This window comes from Globicephala melas, chromosome 17 (assembly GCF_963455315.2).
Source record: "Globicephala melas chromosome 17, mGloMel1.2, whole genome shotgun sequence".
NCBI classification, from domain to species: Eukaryota; Metazoa; Chordata; class Mammalia; order Artiodactyla; family Delphinidae; genus Globicephala; species Globicephala melas.
In genome coordinates this window covers 3212223-3236124 of record NC_083330.1, presented here as the reverse complement: position 1 = coordinate 3236124, position 23902 = coordinate 3212223, and the positions used below count along the sequence as shown (strand labels likewise).

General features: G+C 50.2%; 2 protein-coding genes across 8 annotated transcripts in view; one reads left to right on the top strand and one right to left on the bottom strand.

Moving 5' to 3' along the window:
* Window positions 1-23902, bottom strand: part of RGS20 (regulator of G protein signaling 20) — a 77864-nt gene that overhangs the window by 31745 nt on the left and 22217 nt on the right. The window contains exon 2 of one of the 7 annotated variants that reach the window (XM_060287375.1): window positions 16623-16932. In XM_060287375.1, the coding sequence (XP_060143358.1) occupies window positions 16623-16932 (310 nt within the window). Of the gene's footprint in view, window positions 1-15259; window positions 15449-15621; window positions 15668-15789; window positions 15811-15969; window positions 16114-16622; window positions 16933-16984; window positions 17111-23902 lie in introns of those variants that run through there. The other 6 variants (XM_060287371.2, XM_030859765.3, XM_060287372.1 and 3 more) reach the window with 6 other exon arrangements.
* ATP6V1H (ATPase H+ transporting V1 subunit H) overlaps window positions 16639-23902 on the top strand; it is a 97288-nt gene continuing 90024 nt past the window's right edge. Inside the window, exon 1 of the mRNA XM_030859762.3 lies at window positions 16639-16841. The gene's annotated coding sequence lies outside the window, so the exon portion shown is untranslated. The remainder of the gene's footprint in view (window positions 16842-23902) is intronic.

Here is a 23902-nt window from a genome sequence, read left to right as displayed (position 1 = left end):
GTTGCCCCCTGTTCTCTCTCCACGTGCCACAGCCCGGGTCCACATCGCGGGGCCTTGGATTAGGAAGGAAGGCTCATATCAATCACTCTGCCTCTTTGCTTGCCCCACGTCACTACAAAATGGGTTAAATTGTGCAAGGATGTCCTTCCTCCCTCTGAGGTTCTTCTTTTTTACTCTGCCTTCTGAATCATCATTGTAGGTGGTGAGACTTGTTAGGGAGGAAGTTGACCTTTGGATGAATGTGCTTTGGCTTGGGAAATACATTTTCATTTTGGACAGCTGAGAAGGGAAGGCTGAGGGACAGAGGGACAGGCTGCCTGATGCTGCTCTGGCTTGGGCTCTGAAGCATGGAGACAGCCAGGTTGTCAGCCTGGGTCATCGGGTTACAGACCTTGCCAACATCACAGGCAGAAGCCAGTCGGGAATATGGTTTGCTTCTCGCAGTTTCTTGTGTGCTATGGCTCAGGGACCTAACCGTTGTGGAAGGTGGCTTGCTGGAGTGCAGATGTAGCCAAGGTTAAAATGATAACCTGTATACTCTCTATATAGTTACAGAGAATAGAGACCCTGGCAAAGCTGTTCTCTGCTTTTGGGAAGTGAGAAGAGTGCTTGCCTTGAGAAGGGAGTTCGGGGAGCTGGTAACGTGCTGTCGTACAGTGCAAACAGGGCGTTTTGTTTCACAGGCGTGTTTGGTTTGTGAAAATGTACCATATGTGCGCTTTTCTATTTGTAGGGCCTCATTTTAAAGAAAGCTAAAAACACAATCGGGAAAGTCTAGCAGGAGACAGGGTAATGGAAGAAGGGGAGGGGACCCCGCTTTTATAACCACCGGGATACCTGTCCCTGGCCGGGGCACTGACCGCATGAGCCTCACAACGACCGCAGGGTAGTGAACACGGGCCCGGGAAGCCCTCCCACTCGAAGCGTGCACGACGGACTCCAGAGCCTGCTTGCCCCCCTCTCCTATTCAGGTGTTCCTTCGTGATTTTCCTCCGCTGCAAGGTGTTTTCCTTGTCTTCCCAGTGTTTTTGACCCTTGTGTCACAGAACTGGAAAGCATTATGAGGAGGAAGCTTTCAAAGAAAAATAATGACTGAGGTGGTGTCTGTTTGATGCAGAAATCCTACACAGTTCTTTGCCTAAATCTGGTGTCCAATAGGCACAATCACGCTTATTGCAAAGGACTTTAGTATTGTCCAGCATCCTGGGATACTGTCAGCAAGACATCAGGAGAAATGGTAGAGGGGATCCCTTCTAAACATCCTTCCTGGCTGCTCCGTTTCATGGTTTCCCAAATGTTGAAAATACGCCAAGTCTTTGTTTGATGGCTTCTCAGGAGGTTCAGGTAAAGAGCGACCCAGTTATAAACCTAGCGTCAAGAGGTTAAAAATACGACTTGCGTTTGTCTTCAAAGTGTTCTCCTGTTGAACTGATCACAGACGTGTACTGAGCACCCCCTGTATGCATCAGCGCTGCAGGCGCTGGACCGCGGGGGCGAACTAGACTGTTTCTGCCAAGGGTTCCAGTGAGAGAAACAGACACAAGCCATGAAAACAAATAGGTTGGAGAACTCCGGGTCCGAGAAGTGTTGCCAAGATGGGAAATGGTTGAGACCCTAGAGCATGACGTGGGGACGACAGTCACAGTCAGGGCCTCGGGGCGTCTCTGAAGAGTGGGGGGTCTCTGAGGAGAGGGCACCTGAGGAGAGGACTGTGACATGGCGTGTGGGGCTTGAGGATTCTAAGAAGGAACTGCATCCACAAATGAGATGGGCATGTCCCTGGGTCACGCAGGAAGTGCAGAGGAGGAGGAAGGATGGAGGCTGCTGAGGACAGATGAGGACAGGTGAGCAAAGGTGAGGGCCAGGGAGGGGGGAATGGGCCGGAGGCCTCAGAGACCAGGGAGATTGTGGAGGAAAGGATGAGAGCGGGCGAGTGTGCAGGAAGGGCGGTGCGGTCATGGCGCGGGGATGGGGTCTGAGGATGAGGTTTCCCAGGAGGTGCGGGCGGTCATCGCCGACTCCAGGGATGGCTGAGGTGGGGGCTGACGTGGGGGAGGGCAGTGGACTTCTGGGGTCGAGAAATCAAGGCGCTGGGAGACCAGAGTACAGCACAGGTCATTGACAAGGATGCTGAAGAACTAGAATGACGACAGGAACGGCGCTGGAGAGGAAATGATGGCCGCACGCTAGAGTCTTCTACGTGAGGGGCAGGGATCAGAGGGTGAGCAGATGCTGGAGGGAGCGGTACTGGGGGTTCGGTCTAGGACATGCATTCAGGTAAAGTGTTTTCTTTATGGTGGTAAATGCACGTGGCAGAAAATACACCACTTTAACCATTTTTAGGTGTACGGCTCGGTGGTGCTAAGCGCGTTCACTGTTTTCCAACCCTCACCTCCATCCACCTCCAGAGCTCTTCTTCTTCCCAAATTGAAACTCTGTCCCCATTAAACACGGACTTCCCCCCTCCCCCAGCCCCTGGCACCCACTGTTCTACTCCCTGTCTCTGTGAATGTGACTCTTCTAGGTTCCTCAGATAAGAAGAATCGTAAAATATGTCTTTTTGTGACTGGCCTACGTCACTTAGCATAACGTCTTCAAGGTTCCTCATGTGGTGTCCCGTGTCAGACCTAAGAGGGAGGGTTCTGGGGGAAGACAGTGAGGAAGTGTCTTGGGAATGGCAACGGGAGCCATTCTGACTTCTAGGAGTGGACGTAAATGGTGCAATTTCAGCAGAAAAATGTCCCCGATTACCAGGGCCGTGGGAGAAGCGCTGTCCTCGGAAGAGTTGCCACACTTCAGGGTGAGACAAGAGGGGAGGGACATCGGGGAACAATGTGGAGAACTAGGGGCGTCTTGCTGATGACTGACTGGGTCCCAGGGAGCACAGTGGGCGTGGTGGAGGGGCACCTGATGAGGTCATCACAGGACAAGCAGCCCTGCGCTGACCAGGATCAGAGAGGCCCAAGGGGGTTAACTGGGGGCTCCTGCATGTCTCGGGCCCCCAGCCCACAGCTGGCCCTTCCAGAAGGATCACTGGGAAACATGAGCGATCGATCAAGAATTTAAAAAGCCGTGTAGTGGGAACGTAGGAAAAGCCATCGTGGGCTTTTGAGTCACAGGTCCTTCCAGTCTGACCTTTGCACTTGTGAGGCCTGGACCAAGTTCCCTCACCTTTCTAAGCCCCCCACCTCCTCATCTGTATGATATGAGCTACACTGAGATTTGATAAAAGTAGTAAATGAGAGAAGGTACACGAAAGGTCTCTGAAACCAAGAAGTGCTAATCCAATGCCATAATTATTCCTCTGACTTAGTACTTACTGATGACATTTAACGTAGAAGACTATGGTAAGTCCTTAAATTGTGTTCTAAGATCATAAACAAATTGATCCTATGCCTTTGGGTCTATATTTGGTGGAGTCAGCTAGCGAGGCCCCTCCCTGTTCGCTCTCAGACATCTGGCACCTTGACCATTCACCAGCCTACGAGCAACCTCAACCGCCTCTGAGGGAAGGCAAGCCGTGACCAAAGCAGCTGAGAAAAGCTGAGGATGGGAGGACTGGAGAAGGGGGTGTAAACCTGCTGGCCTGTCAATCAGAGCGAAAGAGCACTTTTGTGCTGTCACTGGGGAAGCCCGAGGACGGGCCCGCTGCGGACGGAGGAGGAAGAGGCGTGGGCCCAGCCCTGGCTTTCCCACCATCAGGCTTTGTGACCTCAGCCATCGGCCACCTCCCTGGGCCTCGGCTTTCTCACCTGCAAATTGAAGGAGGAAGGTGCTCACTAAGCTCTTGTTATTCTACGATGCTGTCATTCCCTGGGCGAGCTATGCAGATGTTACCAAATGAAAAAAGCCAGATATGCAAGGCCACATACTGGGCTTCCCTGGGGGCGCAGCGGTTGACAGTCCGCCTGCCGATGCAGGGGACGCGGGTTCGTGCCCGGGTCCGGGAAGATCCCACATGCCGCGGAGCGGCTGGGCCCGTGAGCCATGGCCGCTGAGCCTGCGCGTCCGGAGCCTGTGCTCCGCAACGGGAGAGGCCACAACAGTGAGAGGCCCGCGTACCGCAAAAATAAAAAATAAAAAAAATTAAAAAGGCCACATATTATATGATTCTATTTATATGAAATGTCCAGAACAGGCAAATCTGTAGAAACAAAAAGTAGATCAGTGGTTGCCAGGGGCTGCAGGAGAAAGAGACTTGGTGAGTGACAATTACCTGTGGTAGGTTTCTTCTTAGAATGATGAAAATGTGAAAATGTTCTAAAGTGGATTATGGTGATAGTTACACACTGTGAATATACTAAGAGCCTTGAACTCTGCATGTCTCATGGGTGTGACCTTACATAAATCACTTGCCTGAGTTGAGCTTCTGTTGGCCAAGTCATTCCCACTTTCTGTTTCATGAAGTGCATGTGAGTCAGGTACAGTAGCTAATTGGGCACTGTTCATTTCACTGGGTATGACAGTGGCATTCCATGACTGACAGCTGAGACACATCAGAAGAGGAAAGAAAAATAAACAAGGAAGAAGGGAGAGGGAAGACAGCGGGGACTGGCGGCCATGCTGTGCTGGTGTGCCTCAGCACAGAGATGATGCTGGGGAGACAGGGATGAGAGCATCCCACAGCGCTGGGACATGGTCCATAAGGGGACCAGTGCCGGGCTCCGGAGGGAAATGCTACATCATAGCCCAGAACCACGGTATTTATCAGAAATCCTAAAGTGTGTATTTGGGGGGAAAAAGTGCCACGGAAATCCTTTCCCTGCACGTCACAGTGCAGATTCTGCACAACTGGAGCTCTCGTGGACGTCTCAGACGCCAGCGTCTAAACGGACTCAAGTCCCATCCCCTGCCCCCGCTGTTTCCTCCCCTGTCTGCTTCAAGTCCATCCACGGTGCACCATCCACTCACATCCCAGGAGTCCCCTAGACTTTTCACCTCACTCATTGGTAAGCTTGTGCCCTTCCCTCCAAACCCACTGCACACCCTCCAAAATGCATCTCCCTCTGCTCTATCCCCCAGATTTTTGGCTACAGTGGCAGAGATGAGTAGTTGCAATAGAGACCACATGGCCCTCAAGGCCTAAAATAGTTACTGTTTTAAAATAGAATCCAGACTTTGTTAGTCCCCTCCTGTGGCCGTCAATGGTAATGCATGACACCAGAATGAAAACTCTTTATCAGAGGCTGCTTTTTCCCCTAACAATCTCCCACGAATGCACAACTTCCCCTCGGTCTAAGTGAGCAAAGGTAGCAGTAACCACACCTTACTCCATTTACTCTGTGGAGCTGTCCCTGCGCAGACTCAAATCCATGCTGTCTGGCTCCAGGCATGGGTCCCTCTCAACACCCGCACAGTCTCACCCTTCGCACCACAGCTGTGCACAGGCTACGGTCAGACAGACTGGGGTTGTTTTTGGACACCCATCGGTGGTCTGCTGCTGGTCAGAACGGGCTAGGGGATACACCAGCACACGGTCACCTTGGTTCTATACTGCCTTCGTGTTCCCAAGACAGTTCCCGGCGGCCGGGCCGATGGGACGTTTTTGTCTGCTGTTCCTAGGGGTGTGTGACAGGATCTCTGTTCCTCAAGGTTTTGGTTTTCTACAATTTGCACCAAATTATCTCCTGAATTTTAGGTCCCCACGCCCTCGGCATGAAGTGTTCGATGGCTAGTGCGCTGAACAAGCAGACCTAAAGTTGAAATGGATCGAAATGTTTAATGGTTGTGCATTTTGGACTCTGTAGGGAACCACAGCCATTCGATTCTCCTTTTGTGAGACCACATAAGGCAGTCAGACGCGGGGATTTAGGAATAAAACCCCCATCCTAAGGGATGCATAAAAAGGCTCATAGAGGACCGATTTCCATTAAAAAATAATCTCTGTGCAGTCTCCTGATTCTCAGACTACTTCTGATATATTTTAACAAATATGTGCTCTATCTAACTTAGAATTTATAGTTTTATTTCCTTCATGATTTGGAACAGATCATTCGAAGATAAGGGAAAAAATAATATGTCTTTTGGGGGTTAGTTTATGAGATGTGTTTACCACAAACAGGTTAGTTATGCATGTTATTAGATTTTGCATACTTTTTTCATACCTCTTTGTGTCATTGTATTCACCCTCCTTTAACTCACATTTATTCCACCTGGTCTGGTATGCTGTTCAGTTGTTTTTGTTAATAAGTACTTCATTTTGCCAAAAGAACAGTACAGAACTTCCAAGTCATTTAAAGGTCTAGAAATAACTTACTTGCTTTAGCAGAAACTTAGCTCTAATGAGAATTTGATAAATTCTAGCTTGTTGTAAACTAGACCCCATACTTCTTTCTTTTTTTTTTTTTGGCCTCGCTGCATGGCATGCAGGATTCTTAATTCCCTGACCAGGGATCGAACCCGTGTCCCCTGCAGTGGAAATGCAGAGTCCTAACCACTGGACCGCCAGGGAGGTCCCGAGACCCCATAATGCTTGTGCCTTGATTTAAATCTGCGTACAGATTGTAAAGAGTGCAGGCAGATGCTAGACCCGCAAAGCCGGCTCTTACCACGCTAGAGAACTAAACACAGATGCATCTTGGGCCTCAGGGATGCAGGCCGGAACGCTGTCCCGAACGCTGTCCCACTGGCTGGGGAGGGGGCGGGCTTCCGGAGAGGCCTGCTACTCCAGAGCCATCCAACTGCCCCCAGGACTACTATTTCCATTCTAAATTTAGAGTAGAACTTAATTGTTCCCATATATTAGTGAGGTCTTTTTTTAAAAGAAACAAATGCTGAAGTCAAAATAAAAGAGCAGAGGGGTAACAGGAAATTTAATATAAAAATTAATTATATTTAAATAACGTGGAGATAACATTAAAATTACTCACAGACCCCACAGACTCTCCTCTGCAAAGATCAACAACCAGCTGTCCTTTCCAGAAAACACTGTTAGCCTTTTCTTCATATTTCCTAATATGGTCTTCTTGTTGCCAACATCTTATAATAAACCCTAGTGGATATAACACCAAGTAGCTAGATGTGAATTTTGCTGAGAGCAGACTGCTTTGGATGTCATTCTTCCTGCCACTAAAATTTATTTATTTATGTACTTGGATTTATTTGGTCTAAAAAGAGAAGGATTTTGGCAAAATATGAATGCATAAACTTACTTAGTAATATTTTCATAGATATTGTTATAGGTATAGGCATTTCATATCAAAGAACTTTTTTCAGCACCCTGTTTGAATGGTAAAAGTTTCAGAACCTGTACCAGATATAAATATATCAAAATATGTGTTTAAAATCAGATTATCCATGTTCAGGGGCCTAAAATAATGATGGATAAATATTAGAGGAATAATGATAACAGCTACCACTTAACTGAATACTCTCGTGAACCCTCTACTGTTCATTTCTTGTTATAAAGTAAGTGTAATTATCCCCGTTGTACATCTTTGGAATCTGAGGCTCACAGAACTAGCAAGAAAGTCAAAATTCAAACCCAGTTCTCTTTCATTCCAGTGCTCATGCTTTTTACATCACACAACTGCAACCTGAAGCAGGAAGAGCTGCAGGGATTATAATGTACTTCTTTTCCTACTAATATATATATATATTTTTTTGCGGTACGCGGGCCTCTCACCGTTGTGGCCTCTCCCGTTGCGGAGCACAGGCTCCGGACGCGCAGGCTCAGCGGCCATGGCTCACGGGCCCAGCCGCTCCGCGGCATGTGGGATCTTCCCGGACCGGGGCAAGAACTCGTGTCCCCTGCATCGGCAGGTGGACTCTCAACCACTGTGCCACCAGGGAAGCCCCCTACTAACATTTTTAAACTCACAAAACATGTATTGCACTTTATATTCATACACGGCAAAATTTTTAACGTTCATTTTCTAAATTGCATTGGAAACAAATGATACTATAGAAAGATAAAAAATGTGATTCAAAGATAGAAGAAAAAGAAACTTAATTCAAGAAAAATGGTAATAGGTCAGCTCCTGAGCAACAACTAAAAATGTTAGATGGATAACTGAAATCCCATTTCTAAAGACATCAAAGAGCTGTGGAGGCAAAAAGCCTGAATTAACTAAAGTGTCTGAGGGAGAGCTCCTCCCCAGGGAGCAGTCTGTCACCATGTGTCTCCTTCCCTGAGGGCGTATGCGGACTCAGGGCATGGGCTGAGGCTAGAGTCTCAGATGGGAGAGCACGTCTCCCTTCAATAACAAGGTCTCCCTCAGACACACGGCTGCCCTCCTCGTGACCTTTACCAGACTGTGGAAGCCACCTGTGGAAGGCGGGGGCAGAAAGAAGGCTCTGAAGGTGAGACCGAGTCTCCTGGTCTTTCAAGATTGAGGAGATTTAGGTTTCAGCCTAACTGAAGCCCATTAGGCTCTAAATCCGGAAGCCCAGGAGAAAACACCTGAAGAATGGGAAGTAACCGAGATTATGTAAGTCTTAAGTAAGTCTTACTAAAATTGCAACCCGTCCCAACCCATTTCAATACCTGTTAGGACTGAAGTCATCAGCTACTCATTCTCACAGAGCAAATCCCTCCAAGGGAGATTCCTTGTTGGTGGAAGATGTAATCCAAACCTACACAGTTTCTTCATATATGATGTCTACATACAACAAAAATTACTAGATACATGAAGAGACAGAAAAATGTGATCAATGGTTAAAAAACAAACAACAGGTACAGCCTCATAAAAACCTCAACACTGGATTTAGTAGGCAAGAATTAGATGAAAAAACGGATGAAAACATGGAGAATTTCATCAGAAAACTGAAATGTATTAACAAGCATCAAAGGGACATACTACATTTAGAATAAAACAGTTTTTGAAATTAATGATCACTAGATGGTTTAACAGAAGACTGGGCACAGCAGAAGACAGGTCACGTGAACTAAAACGCACGTTAAAAGAAAGTATTCAAGTTGAAGGAGAGACAAAAAATGGACAAAACTTAGGATCGAATAAAAGACATACGTATGATTTGAGTCTCAGAGCAGGAGAGAAAGGGAGAAAACTGCTAAGAAGCAATATCTGAAGAGATACTGAGTGAAAAATTTCCAAAGCTGATGAAAGAGATCAGTTCACAGATACAAGGAGCCCAATGAATCCAAAGCAGGACAAATATAAAAGCACACCTAGGCACATTGTGTTCAAACAGTGGCAAGCCAAAAGCAAAGAGAAAAATTTTAAATGAGCCAGAGAACGAAGACATGTCCCCTTCATAGAAGCATGACTTTTCAGCAGAAACTACAGAAGTCGAAAGGTAATGGAATGAGAGTGTAAAGGCAAGACACAGATTGGGATTTGCAATACACACACAGAGAGATAAACAGAGACACACACACACATTTTTGACAATAACTTATATCCAGCATATATTAAAAACTCGTACAAATCAATAAGAAAAACACAGACCATACAACAGAAAAATAGGTCAAAAACTTGTAGAGGCAGTTTACAAGAGAAGATACACAAATGGCTGAAAAAAGATGCTCAGCATCATTAGTAATCAGGGAAATACAAACTAAAACCACAACGCTAAACCGCTATGGACACCAGAATGACTGCAATTAAATCCGTGTACAATACTAAGTGCTGGTGAGGACGTGAAGCAATATATGTTGCTGGCAGGCGTGTAAGAACCGCCAGAATCTAATAAAGCTAAACATACACTGGGTCTATTACCCAGCAATTTCACTCCTGAGCATCCGATGGAAATCAGGGCTTAATGTTTATCAAAAGACATGAATAAGAGTGTTCACATTAGTATTATTCACAGTGGAAACAACTCAGATGTCCTTTAGGAGTGGAATGGAGGGACTTCCCTGGTCGCGTAGTGGTTAAGGATCCGCCTGCCAAGGCAGGGGACACGGGTTCGAGACCTGCTCCGGGAAGATCCCACATGCCACGGAGCAACTAAGCCTGCGAGCCACAACTACCGAGCCCGTGAGCCACAAATACTGTAAGCCCACGTGCCTAGAGCTCGTGCTTTGCAAGGAGAGAAGCCCGTGCACCGCAACGAAGAGCAGCCTCCGCTCTCCGCAGCTAGAGAAAGCCCGCGCACAGCAATGAAGACCCAACATAGCCAAAAATAAATAAATTAAAAAAAAAAAAAGAGTGGAATGGATACGTGAACTGGGGTGTATTCACACAAAGGAACACTGCAGTGAAAAATAACAAGATATGCAACAACAGTGAATGAACAAGAGGGGATCTTAGGGATACAGGTTGAGAATATCCTGTATCTTGACCTAGAGCAGTGGTGAGCCCCCAGGGCACATTTGGCAATGCCTAGGGACATTTTTGGTTGTCATTTCCAGGGAGGGGATGCTACTGGCATCCAGCGGTAGAGGACAGGAATGCTGTTAAACATCCTGCAACGGCACAGTTCGGCCTCTCACTGGGAGGGAGTCAACCCAAAATGTCCACAGTGCTGAGGCTGAGAAGTCCTGATCCAGACAGTGGTAACATGAGGGTAAGTGAGAACGTGTACATTTTACTATAAATTATAACAAACGAAGCTTAAAAAAAGCAGGACTCTCACAAAAATAGCTACAGTTCCTCACTGAAATTTAGAAAACGTACATGAAACTTTGTTTCCATTTTATAAATAGTCTAATTTATTAAAGAGTCCTAACCACCTGAACTTGCCAGGAATTGCATTAAGCCTGGAAGAACTAGACCCTTCGTGTGCAGTCCCTATTAAATGGAAAGAAGTATCTACACCTTTCTATAGAGCAGGAGAGGCACAAATTAGAATCTGGGTCATCACAGAAATGGATATTTGTAGAAACACAATAAGGGTATATGGTAAAGTCCATACATCTGGGTTTCTCTTGCATCCACTACAATACAAATAGAGAAAAACATACATGTACTTTTAAAACAATAGTCTCATAACCTTGATTCCAAGGATAATAACTTCTTGCCATTATTTATCAACAAGACTTTTACATAAATTTAGGAACCTACTGGTCCCTTAAATCTTATTATCACCACACCCTGAGACATAAAAGTCACTTAGAAGTGTTGGGTAGGGCATGGGTTGCACAATCCTTTCCAGTGTCTTGCAGAAACGGAACAGCTATACAAGCCTGTGTGGATCTAGCCAAACAGCCCCCAAAGGGCTGGAAGTGCTGGGTGTGTTGCAGCCTTAGAACGACGGGCACCACAAACTCGTGTTCTAGCTCTGGAGCAAACACCGTCCAGTTAACATCAGAGGTGACAGGGGCACAAACAGAGACAAACCAGAGAAAAAGATGCTTCCCTCCGCTTCACCGTTGAGCTGAGGTGCACGTGGTCAACCCAGGCCCTCAGGAAGTCCAACTGCTGGGTGACTTTGCATGAGATGCTGTTGTCTAAAATCCAAACACTGATATGTACTTGAGAAGGATTTTACAATGTAAAGTAAAATTAATTAATAACTAGAAATCGAGCATTCCCAAACCATCAAGGTCAACTGGCTGTAATAATCACTGAAATAACTCGAGTGAAGTATCACTGCTGGGCAACACAGCATATTACTCATTCTGCACAGAGGACCCCCCATGCAAATAGCTGAAATCTAATCAGCTGGATTCTATGAATTCATAATCACGGAATATCACCTTGGGCACTCAGTCATATAAGGCTTTGCCGTGAAGAGCTGCTGCAGAAGCCCATTCAATGGTACTGGGAACGGACTCACCCTGTGCAGCGCTGTCTAAACTCTTGAACTGGCTGCTCAAGGTAACAGTCAGGGATCATCTCAGAAGTGTCGGGTAGTCAGTGACTCACTTGTACGGTACTAAATGCTAGGCTCTGACTCGGCGCAAACCCTATCAGTTGCTGCTGACACTATAGGTATTTGAATAGAAGCTCACACTGTGAGTCACCTGGTTGCTGTACAGAAAACAAATCGGCAATATTCCCAGTTGAACAGTGATTCACGTTATAACCATAATGGGACCTGACTTGATACGTGTGATTTCAAAACTCAGTTCTGCTGGACTGGCTTGGGAGCCTGCTAGAAAGTCACTCCCTGCTTAATGCCCTGGATTTCTGTCTAAGAACATGTGTCCAGAGAGGCAAAATCAAGGGTAAGACATTGCGCTCACGACTGGAGAGAACCATGGTTTCCTTCCTCAAGGACGCAGGCACAGTTCCTAGAGTGCCTTCCCTGGCAGACACAGCATTCCTGTAAATAACTTCGCAAGGCCAGACACTCACGTGAAAAGCTCTGCCATGTAATTTCTAAACCGCTTATGTGAGGTCTGGACCTTTAAGCCACCAGCTGCGTCTGTTTGTGAAAGGTGAATGTCATTAGACGGACACATGCAGAAATGAAAAAACAGCAGAACCTTCGGAACTGGTGTTCAAGTGTCTGGAACGAAACCAGTCACCTGGCAATTGCATTAAAATAAGAAAGCTTTTTTTCCTTTTTCACGCATGCTTGTCTACAAAATCTGGAATAATAAAACCTCCTGGTATGTAATCCTGAAAGACTTTCCTAAAAAGCTCTCTTACAGGAAAGACCTTCAAAGCCATCAGGAAGGAGATTTTTAAACATTTAAGAAACGCTCAAAACTGATTTCTAATGTAAAACCGCTGCAAGGGATTAACAGAATATGCAGCCGAATGGGGGACCTTAAATTCTGACGCTGGCTCTACCTCTTGCTTGATCTGGGACCTTCCCATAACTCAAGCAAGTCATGTTGGTCGTATCTTCTGATGTGAGGGACCATGATAAAGTGGTCGGCCAGCAGTAGCCACATTACTGCCCGGCCTTTCTTATGTCGCTGATAACACATGCTTGTATATTTTTTCCTTATATCATACCTTCTGGTTTCCTATTTGTTAAGGGTTCATAAATCTGCAGTAAACAGGAAATCACCCGTGTGGTGTGTAAGAGGCCTGGGCAGAGCCAGAAGACCTAATTCTAATCCCATTTCGGCCTCTATTTAGCTGCAGATATCTGACCTTTAACCTCTCTGAATGTTTCCCCACCTGTAAAGTGAAGGAGGTAAATAAATAATCTGACTTTTATCATTCTATATTTTTGATATCAAGGGCATTTTGGCTAAAATGTTTACAATGATCTTAGAGAAGTTAGCATGTCTAGCTCCTAAGTTTCCACACTCTCTTAAGTAAAACTGACTCCGGGCAATATTTTAATGCAGACATCAGATTTTCTGTATATACCATGACCTAATACATAGTTTTAATGCATATCTGTTTTACAAAGTGAACTATTTTGAAGGTTAGAGATAATTTTCTTAAAATGCTATTTGAATCACTGCATATAAATACTTCATAATTATTTGAAATAAGAGGGCCCAGATGATATAGAGATGTATCGTTTTTAAATTTAGATACTGACATAGAAAACATTTTCTAAACATTTTCTATTTTTCAAATTTTGACGGACATCTTCTATTTCATCACATATACTCTTTGTAACAAACAAAATGTGCATTTTGTTCCTCATCTTTTAATATTTTGAAGTCTACTTAGCCAATTTAGCACCAATACAATAACAATAGTAATAGTAACTTTTGTTTGGTGTGTGTCAGAGCTCTGCTGTATTAATTTACTGAATGCTGGCAGCCAACCTGTGAAGCAGGTATTTTTCTTATCCCCATTTTACAGATGATAAAACTACGGCACCGAGAGGTTAAGCAACTTGCCCGAGGTCACACCGCTAGGCTGAGATTTGAATCTAGACAGTTACTGAGTCCAGGGCTCTTACCCATTAGGCAATACTGCCCCTCATATGCGATACTGATACTGATACAAAAGACGCCACTTAAGGAACAGGAGATAAACCGGAAGAAGCCCAGTAGAAAATCAGGTTGTAAGCAAAAAACTAAGAGTTTACAGATAGAGTCTTTCCATGACACATCTCCTTCGCGAAGTCGGGGGAGGAATTCACACCATTTCGTGAACTCGGACCCCTGTTTGGTCAATTCCACAATCTGGAACCACCAGAAGTGAAAGAAGCCAAGCCACGCAGCGGCCCTGCGACCTGCGCTCCAGAGGAGGGGGGGCTGACCCAGGACGGTAACGAGACGGTGCAGAAGCTCCCCGCCTCCGGGGCCACCGCGAGCACCCGCGGGCGAGTGACTTCTGCTGCCCGCCCGCGCTGCGGGCACCGGCTGCGGTCGCCGCAACCCGCGCCCTCCGGCCGATCGGCTGGGCGGGGGCGGACAAAGAGCGCTCGGCCTCGGCCGGATTCTCCCGAGGAAGGGATGTGGGAGCGAGTTCCCTCGGAGCGCCCGCCCCCTCCCGGCCAGAAACTCGGCCTCGGCGCTCACTCCTCCACCCGGCCAGCCTCGGGGGGCGCGGGGGGCTGAGCTGCTGGTGGGGCCGCGTCGCCCGCCCCACGCCCGCCCGCCCGGGCTCTCCTCGGACGCTGGCGACTCCCGGGGGCTCGCTAGCCGATCGGGTCCCCGCGCGCTGCCCCTCCCCAGACCCCTCCCTCGCCGCCCCCCTCCCCCGCTGCCCATCCCTTCCCGCTCACGCCCCCCGCCGGGGGAGGGCCCCGGGCGCACCAGCCAAGCCCGCCGGAAGCCCGCCGCCGCTGCGACCCCTCCCCCGCCCACTCCGCCCACCCCCGGGGGAGGGACGTCGCCGCGCCCGCCGACCCCCCGAAGCCCAGTCCCTGCCGCGCGCCGCCGTCCCGGAGGTCCCCGCAGCCCGGGCGCCAGACTCGTTCCAACTTCCGAGCGTAGCCCCGAGAGCGCGGAACACTCAATCGCCGGGTTCCTGCAAGAAAAATACCCGCGGCGCCCGCCTCCCCCCCCCCGCCCCCCGCGGCTCGGGCAGAGCGTGGGGACGGTTCTGTCCATTCGGTTTTCCGAGCTTCAGTGGCGACACCGAGTCAGGCCCCCGGGGTCCGCGGCGGGCGCCCGCTTCCCGCCCGGCTCCTTGGTCCCCGCCGTAGTGGCGCGTCTCCGCTGCGATTCCGGGAGCGTCTCCGCTTCCTTCCCACCTGCGCTCAGACCACCCGCCTCCGGCGCCCGGGGTTTCCCAGGTCTGTTTCGGGCGTCAATAGCCCACCCACTCGCTGACGCCGGGCCACAGAGGTCGAACCGTGCGGACGCCTCGGCGGAGCTCCTTGAGACACGGTCATACCCCAAGCCCCGCACGCCCTGCACGCTGACCCGCTCCCGCCACCGTGGTCCAGCAGAGCGTGCGCGCCCCGCCCGGCCCCGGCCACCTCCCGGCCCGAGGCCACAAGGCGAGTCCGGGAGGGAGAAGGGGGCGTTGAGGAAGTGGGTACTCACGCTTCCACCGTCTGCCCCGCGAGCCCGAGGGGGAGCTGCGGCCCGCGCGCCTCCGTCGGCCGTGCGCATGCGTCCCGCGAGTGCCTTATTTTTATGATAATTCTAGGTGCTGCCCTCGCTACGCCCGCGATCGCTCTCCCCGGCTTTCCTCTTCCTCTGGCTCTCCGTCTTTCCTGTCGCCTTCTTCTCCCCCACCCTCGCCTCTGCCTCTCCCCGCCCCTCCCTCCCCTCTCCCCGGCCGGGCCACACAGGGCTCGCTTCCCTCCCGCGGCGGCGCGCTCCTCTGCGGCGGGGCGGGGGGCGGGGGTCCCCATCCATGCCGGGACTGTGGTTCCCTTCTTTAGCCCCGGGTTAGGAAGTACCGAGAGTGTGGGCCCCGCAGAGCCCCTCGGCTCTCCCTATGCTTGGGCGCGCGGGAGGCGAGCGGGACCCCGGCGTGCGGGAGAGCGCGCTGGGATCTTGTGAATGGAGCGGGCGGGGGGAGGCACCCGTGTGTGCGCGCGGGGTGCGTGGCGCCGGGGTGCTCGTACCCGGAGGGTCCGGCCGTGGACTCTCCGCCTCTGGAGGCCGGTCCCCATCATCTCCCTTTCCCCGGGGTGCTTCTCCAGCTCTATCCCCGCCCCACCCGGCTGCAGCCTCCGCCTCCGGAGGTACCAAACTGGAAAGGGGTTCCTCGCCCCCTCCCCGCCTGCCGGAGCCGAAGGTCCCACCTGGCTGGGTGGCGGGGGGCGGTGGCTAACTCCCGACTCCCGAGTCCGGGGAAGGGGGGGACCTGGAGGGTGGCGGGAACCCCGCCGCCGACCAGCTCTGCGGGCACGGAGCCCTGGAGCCCCCGGTGTGCCCTCGGGAGACGCGGTCCGACCTCCGGGCCGTGCGCCCGAGATCGGCGGGGTAAACTGAAGCTGGAAGCCGACCTGACACTGAAATAACATCACGTCATTTCCTCCCTGGCCTCCCGAGCGCGCCGTAGCCGGGGGCTGGGGAGTGGGAGCGCGAGGAGGGGGCGGAGGTTCGTCCGGGGGAGGCTTGGAGGAGGGGCAGGAGAGCGACACGTGAGTTCGGGAAGCGGCTTCGGAGGGGGGGCTTCCCCCCTCTTCCGTAGGCTCTGGGAGGAAGTGGCCCGAGAAGAGTTGCTTCGAGGGTCTCCTGGGGGGAGGGGTGTCCGGCGGGCCGCCGGCGCCTGTTCCGTGAGCGTTCTCGGCCGTGTCTCGACCTTCCCACCCGCCCCCCTCCCCTTCTCCCCTTGCTGGCGGGATCCCCTGCTCGCCCCACGTGGAGTGGGTCAGTTGGGGTTAGGGAGGAACCCGGGAAACTCGCGTCCCGCTGAGGCCGCGGATTGGGCGGCGGAGAGCACAGTACTCACGGGCCTGGGCGGGCTCTGCCCGGCGCCGGCGTCCTCTTCCCGGGGCAGGCGTCCCCCTGGGGGTCGGCCGGGCAGTGCCAGAGCTGCCCTGAGCAGGAGCGAGAGGCGGCCCGGCCGCTCCTCCTGCCGCGGCGCGAGCCCAGCGGCTGGCAGGACGGGGAGCAGAAGAGAGAAGTCCGGGCGCCGCAGGGGAGCCCCAGGAAGGGGTCGCTGGAGAAGGTGAGCGAAGAAGCGCGCGAGGCCGGAGAGCGTGCCGGAGAGGAGGCCGAGCAGCTTCGGGGCAGCAGGCGAGCCTGGGAGCTGTGCAGGGCCGGCGGCGGGCAGGGCGAGAGGAGGGGGAGGAGAGAAACAAAATCACACACCGTCACTGTCGGGTCCCGCTACAGACTGAAGAAAAGGTGCAGAGTGCCAGGTACTGCGGCATTTCGAGGCGTTACTTTCGGGGTGCAAGAGAAGGTCGGTGAGAGCAAAAGGAAAGGCCTCTGCGTAGCAGGGGAGATCCCCTTCTCTCCTTCCTCCCCTCTCTTCCCTGCTTCCCCTCCCTCCCATTCTCCCCCCACCCCTTTCAAACTCCTTGCTACTCAGAGTGTGGTCCCTGGGCCAGCAGCTTGGATAATACCCAGGAGCTTGTTGGGAATGCAGAACCTCAGACCCTATCCTGACCTACCGCATGAGAATCGGAATGTTAACATTCCCAGGGAATTCGTAGGCACCTTCACTGTGAGGTGCCGTGTACAGGAGCGTCTGTGTTCACCTCTCTTGGTTCTTTCGACTTCGGATGAAGATCTCCCAGTTCACTTGTGCAGTTCTGGCTCTGGCTCTGGCTCCTCTTCCCCCTGTCCTTTCCCACCTTCCAAAGTGCCCAGAGCTCTACCAGAAGTTGGTATGAGGTTACTAGGTCCTTGTGATAGGTGTCCATGGGAGGCTTGGATACAGGCAGATGAGGGGTCCTCAGGCTGACGGAAAAGGGACTGGCCATGTGACTTTGGTGGTGCTGGGTGCGGGGGTCAGGGGAGACCAGGACTTAAGAGCACAGTCTGCAGGCCCCCTTTCCACACTCGCTGTGTCCATCTTATTTCCCCGAACACAGGCCTTTCCACCCTCCACTTGTTGCTTGGGAGAGCTAAGCGGCCGAGGTTAAGATAAAAGTATTATTTTCTTGGAAGGCATAGGGAAACATTAATTTAGAAGTCAGAGGCCCAGGGGTCTAGACTCATCCTTGAAATGAACTCCATTGGCAAACCTTGGGAGATTCTTTATTCTTTGAGTTGGTCTGATTCATTTACGAAGTAAAGGATTGAACTCAGTGGCTTATTAATTAATTAATTAATTAATTAATGGCTGTGTTGGGTCTTCGTTGCTGCGCCCGGGCTTTCCCTAGTTGTGGGGAGCGGAGGCTACTCTTTGTTGCGGAGCATGGGCTTCTCATTGCGGTGCCTTCTCTTTTGCGGAGCACGGGCTCTAGGTGCGGGGGCTTCAGTAGTTGTGGCGCGCAGACTCCGTAGTTGTGGCTCGCGGGCTCTAGAGTGCAGGCTCAGTAGTTGTGGCTCGCGGGCTTAGTTGCTCCGCGGCATGTGGGATCTTCCCGGACCAGGGCTCGAATCCGTGTCCCCTGCACTGGCAGGCACTGCGCCACCAGGGAAGTCCCTCAGTGGCTTTTTAAGGTCACCCGCCTCGTTCAGGCTCTCGTTTTGGAGCTCTCAGGGCTTCTTGGTCCACTAATACTAAGTGAAGTTACAAACCGGAACCTAACTCAGCCAATCCAAGCAGCCCCCTCAAGCAAAACAAAAACGCAATTTAATCTGTTGGTGAAGAGCGAGAGAAGTGGTTGCCAAGAAAAATGAAGCGGGAGGCGGGAAGCCGCGAAGGCGAGGGACCGGGCGGCGAGGCGCGGGTCCCCGGGGCGCGGCTGCCGCTCTCCAGGGTCCTGACGGCGGGAGCGGCCTCGGGGGCTTGGCGCGGTCCCCCCCGCTCTGCCGTGGCTGGGCCCGGCCCGCTTTCTTCCGCCTGTGGATGTCTTGTGGGAAGCGGGTGTCGGAGGGAACGAGGAAACCTAGCAACCCATTCTCATGCATGAGGCTCTTCCTGGGCCGCCGCCGGCCGCGTCGGCTGATTCGTCGTTCCCTCGTTTGTATGCGCCCGGCGAGAGTGGAACTCGCTTTGCATTTCCGAGTAAGTTCACACTCTTTCGCTTCCCCTCATTACCTTTTCCTAGAGAACGGGGTCGTTCTCCCGGTATTTTCTTTCTCCGCGTGCACACGGGCCTCTCCCCTCCCCCGCTCTCTGGACAGGCGCCGCGTTTATTTCAGGGGTTGGAGCTGGGAGCCCAGGAGGCTCCTGGATAAGCTCCAGAAGCTCGCTCGAGGGGGAAATGAGCGATTCGGAAAACGCTCGGAGCGGGACTCGGCGCCCAGCGTCTGTCTCTTGGGGAGGGCCGCAGGCGCCTCGCCCCTGGCCGGGGTGGGTGGGAAGGGGGGCTCGGCCGCGGCGGCGCCCCTGGACGCGGGCGGGCCGCTGCTGACCCCGTGCGCACCTGCGGGGAGTGTGGGCCGTCGGCCGCGTCCGCTCCAGCGCGGTGCCCGTGGCCGCAGGCACCCCAGCGGACGCGGCCCCGGGCCGGAAGGACCGTATGCTAAGGATGCCCAGAGAGAAGCGCCGCGGTCCCCGGCGGCCCGGAACATGACGGCTCCGCCCGCGGCCTTTCCGACCGGCTTCAGGCACGTGCTAGAGCGAGGCGGAGAGCGCACGCCCCGGCTGCCGGGGCCCGAAGGGCACGCCCCCGGCCTTGCGTGGGTCCCGGCATTTGCGTCTCCAGCTCAGGTTTCCGAATGGTTTTCCGAGAATGTGTGAACCTGTAACCTGACTCTCCCCCTCCCGCCCCAGCCCTGCTTCCCGAGCCGCTTGCCGCCCCTTGCTGGGCACGCTTCGTTAGGCCTTGCGCTGCGCTCCGAGACAGACGCTTGGGAGGGAAGCAGGGGAAATGTTCCGGCAGAAGGGAAGTCCCTGACTCAGCCCGAGAAACGCCAAGCCCGGCTCCTGTGCGTCTCCGGAGAACTTCACCTTTTCCTCTTCCCTGGCGTGGTCTTTTCCCTCCGGATGAGCAGCCGGCTGCCCAGTTCTGTCTCCTGTCTTTGCGAGGGACGGAGGCTTCTCTGACTGGCGGGGCTGTGAAGCATGACCGGTGTCGGGTGCTGAAACGCGTCCACTTCCTTCGGTCGTTCTAGCAAAGTCAGAGCACGGAGTGTCAATGTAGCCACAAAATTCGATCTGAGAACCGTTATCTGAGGAGAGGACTTCAGCCGCCGGCGGTACTGATCACTCCAAAAAGCCCTGTCTTCCTTTCAGGCCAGATTCTAGATGACAGTCTGAAGGTTTCAAAAACTTAGCCGCCAAAGGGAATCATCTTGGCATCCGTATTCCTGAAAGCACTGCTCCTTAGGGATCCGGAAGACTTAGGGAGTACCTTATTCTGATCGACTATCCACTCGCCTAATTGATCATGGTGGTTATCGAACCATGCAGAGGAGAAAATCACCACACCCCTAATCAATACCAAGAAAGTCTCACCCCTTTAAAAGGCAAATTGAAAAATTTTCATTCACCCCTAAATAGTACCCTTTCATAAAGGAAACCTCCATGGCAGAATTAACCCACTTTATTACCAAAACATTCTGAGAACTTTAGAATTAAAATCACAGTCAGAATGGAAATTGAAATTAGATTTAATTTTATGAGATGACCTATTTTTTTCCTGAACTTTATTTTAAAAAATTCTATTTTGCTGTGCTTTAGCCGTACTGTGCATTTTAATTTTCTATTGTTTAGAGAAGTCATTTTTCTACTTGGATCTAAGAATCTAATTCAGAGTGATTGAAAACTATAGAGGCAAATCTTTGCTTGTGCTGACTGTAAATCATGCAGTTTGGAAAAGCAACAACATATAAGACAAACAGATCATGGATACTAGAGTCACAGGTTAATATTAATTTGAGGCCAACTGAACAATTAATCAAACGTTTCTATTAAGGTTCACTTAGAATTTTAATGTTGCTAGTGAAAGTACAGCTGTTAAAAAGAGTACCTCTGCAGCTCTTAATTACTCTGACTTCATTCTCTTAATAACTTTCTAAGGCTTATGGGGAGGTGTCATAAGGAGATGTGGAATGATGGAACAAAGGTAATGAGGAAGGTGGGCCATGAACAGAAGTGGAGTGCACCAGAAGTGAGGGCCACTTAGGTGACGTGTGTGTGTGTGTGTGTGTGTGTGTGTGTGTGCGTGCGCGCGCGCGCGCGGGGAAGGGAAACACTCCCAGGCTCTATCTCCTCTGTTTTCGCTGAGATAACAGGGCCTTCTGCCACCCTGCCAGTATTCCAAACCAAGTGAGGAGCTTGGGACAGGAGGTGGGTCTTTATTTGAATGTATCCATATATTTATTTGAATTATATCCCAAACTGAACTCTGATTTTCCCCTTCAAACTTTCTCCTCCGGCAATCTTCACCGTCTCAGTAAATGGCAACTTGATTATTTTAATTCAGGTCAAAAACATTGGAGTATCCCTGACTCCTTTCTTTCCTTCATACTCTTCAGTCAAATCCAACTGCTTCTCATATTGTCTTTTTTTTTAAAATCTACTTAAAAAAATAAATATATTTATTTCTTTGGGGCTGTGTTTGGTCTTTGTTGCTGTGCGCAGGCTTTCTCTAGCTGTGGCGAGTGGGGTCTACTCTTGGTTGTGGTGCACGGGCTTCTCATTGCGGTGGCTTCTCTTGTTGTGGAGCACGGGCTCTAGGCACGCGGGCTTCAGTAGTTGTGGCACGCTGGCTCAGTAGTTGTGGCACACAGGCTTAGTTGCTCTGCAGCATGTGGGATCTTCCCGGACCAGGGCTCGAACCCGTGTCCCCTGCACTGGCAGGTGGATTCTTAACCACTGTGCCACCAGGGAAGTCCTGCTTCGCATATTCTCTTAACACAGCTGTCACTCTGTGTTATAGGCTGAATTGGGTCTCCCTCAAATTTGTCTGTTGAAGTCCTAACCCCCAAGACCTCAGAATATCACCTTATTTGGACATAGGGTTGCTGCAGGTGTAATTAGTTAAGGTGAGGTCTTACTGGAGTAGGATGAGTCCCTAATCCAGTATGACTGGTGTCCTTATAAAAAGGGAAAGTTTGGACACAGACAGGTACCTAGGAAGAACGTCACGTGAAAGTGAAGGCAGAGATCAGGTGACGCGTCTACAGGCAAAGGAATGCTGAAGGTTGCCGGCAAACCACCAGGATCGAGGAAGAGGCACGGAACAGAGTTTCCCTTAGAAGGAATTTGGCCGCAAGACTGAAACATAGCAACCGTCCCTGAGTGTCCAGCCTGCTTGGACTGCCCTGTGGATTTCAGACCAAGACTGAAGCATTAACTCATACCTGAATTTCCAACTCTTAGCTGAATTTCCAATCTGTAGGGCTGGCTTGCCCTGCAGATTTCAGACTTGCCAACCTCCACAATCACGTGAATTCAGTTCTTTAGAACCCCTCTCTCTCTCCTTCATTTATCTATCTCTCTCTCTATCACATGTATATCCTATTGGTTCTGATTCTCTGGAGAACCTTGACAAATTCACCCTGCTACAGGTCTTCTCATCTTTCACCTGGACTATTGGAATAGCCCGTAAGTGGTATTTTTACTTCCCTTTTGCCTCATTTTCCCTCATAGTCTAATCTCAGTACTGAAACCAGATATATCCTTTACAATGTAGGTCAGTTTCTGTCACTCTGTAACCCTAACCCTAACCCTAACCCGAACTCCAAACTTGCTATTGGCCACTTTTTTCAGAGTAAAATCCAAAGTCCTTGCACTCCCTCTCAAGGCCCTACATGAATGTTGCCACCCTACCTCTGGGATATCCTCTTCCTATACACCTGTCCCTGTAATACTGGTTTTCCATAGAACCTATTACCATCTGACATACTACATGTTCACTTGTTTATTAGTACCATGTAAGTAGTTAACTTTTCCCCTTTTGTTCTTGGCAGTATCTATAGTGCCTAGAATAGTTCTTGGCCCTTAACGAAGTGCTTGATAAATATTTGTTGGACAAATGAATTAAAAAGCAAACAAATATTATGCAGCCATGAAAAGAAATGAAATTCTTTTTTTTTAATTTGAATTTTATTTATTTTTGTATAGCAGGTTTCTTATTAGTTATCTATTTTATACATATTAGTGTATATATGTCAATCCCAATCTCCCAATTCATCCCAACCTCCCCCCCAACTGCTTTCCCCCCTTGACGTCCATATGTTTGTTCTCTGCATCTGTCTCTATTTCTTGCTTGCAAACCAGTTCATCTGTACCATTTTTCTAGGTTCCACATATATGTGTTAATATACTATATTTGTTTTTATCTTTCTGACTTACTTCACTCTGTATGACAGTCTCTGAGTTCATCCACGTCTCTACAAATGACCGAATTTCGTTCCTTTATATGGCTGAGTAATATTCCATTGCATGTATGTACCACATCTTCTTTATGCATTCCTCTGTCAGTGGGCCTTTAGGCTGTTTCCATGCCCTGGCTATTGTAAATAGTGCTGCAGTGAACATTGGGGTGCATGTGTCTTTTTGAATTATGGTTTTCTCTGGGTATGTGCCCAGTAGTGGGATTGCTGGATCATATGGTAATTCTATTTTTAGTTTTTTAAGGAACCTCCATGCTGTTCTCCATAGTGGCTGTATCAATTTACATTCCCACCAACAGTGCAAGATTGTTCCCTTTTCTCCACACCCACTCCAGCATTTGTTGTCTGTAGATTTTCTGATGACGCCCATTCCAACCGGTGTGAGGTGATACCTCATTGAAGTTTTGATTCGCATTTCTCTAATAATTAGTGATGTTGAGCAGGTTTTCATGTGCCTCTTGGCCATCTGTATGTCTTCTTTGGAGAAATGTCTATTTAGGTCTTCTGCCCATTTTTGGATTGTGTTGTTTGTTTTTTTAATATTGAGCTGCATGAGCTATTTATATATTTTGGAGATTAATTCTTTGTCCATTGATTCGTTTGCAAGTATTTTCTCCCATTCTGAGGGTTGTCTTTTTGTCTTGTTTATAGTTTCCTTTTCTGTGCAAAAACTTTTAAATTTCATGAGGTCCCATTTGTTTATTTTTGTTTTTATTTCCATTATTCTAGGAGGTGGGTCAGAAAAGATCTTGCTGTGATTCATGTCAAAGAGTGTTCTTCCTATGTTTTTCTCTAAGAGTTTTATCGTGTCCAGTCTTACATTTAGGT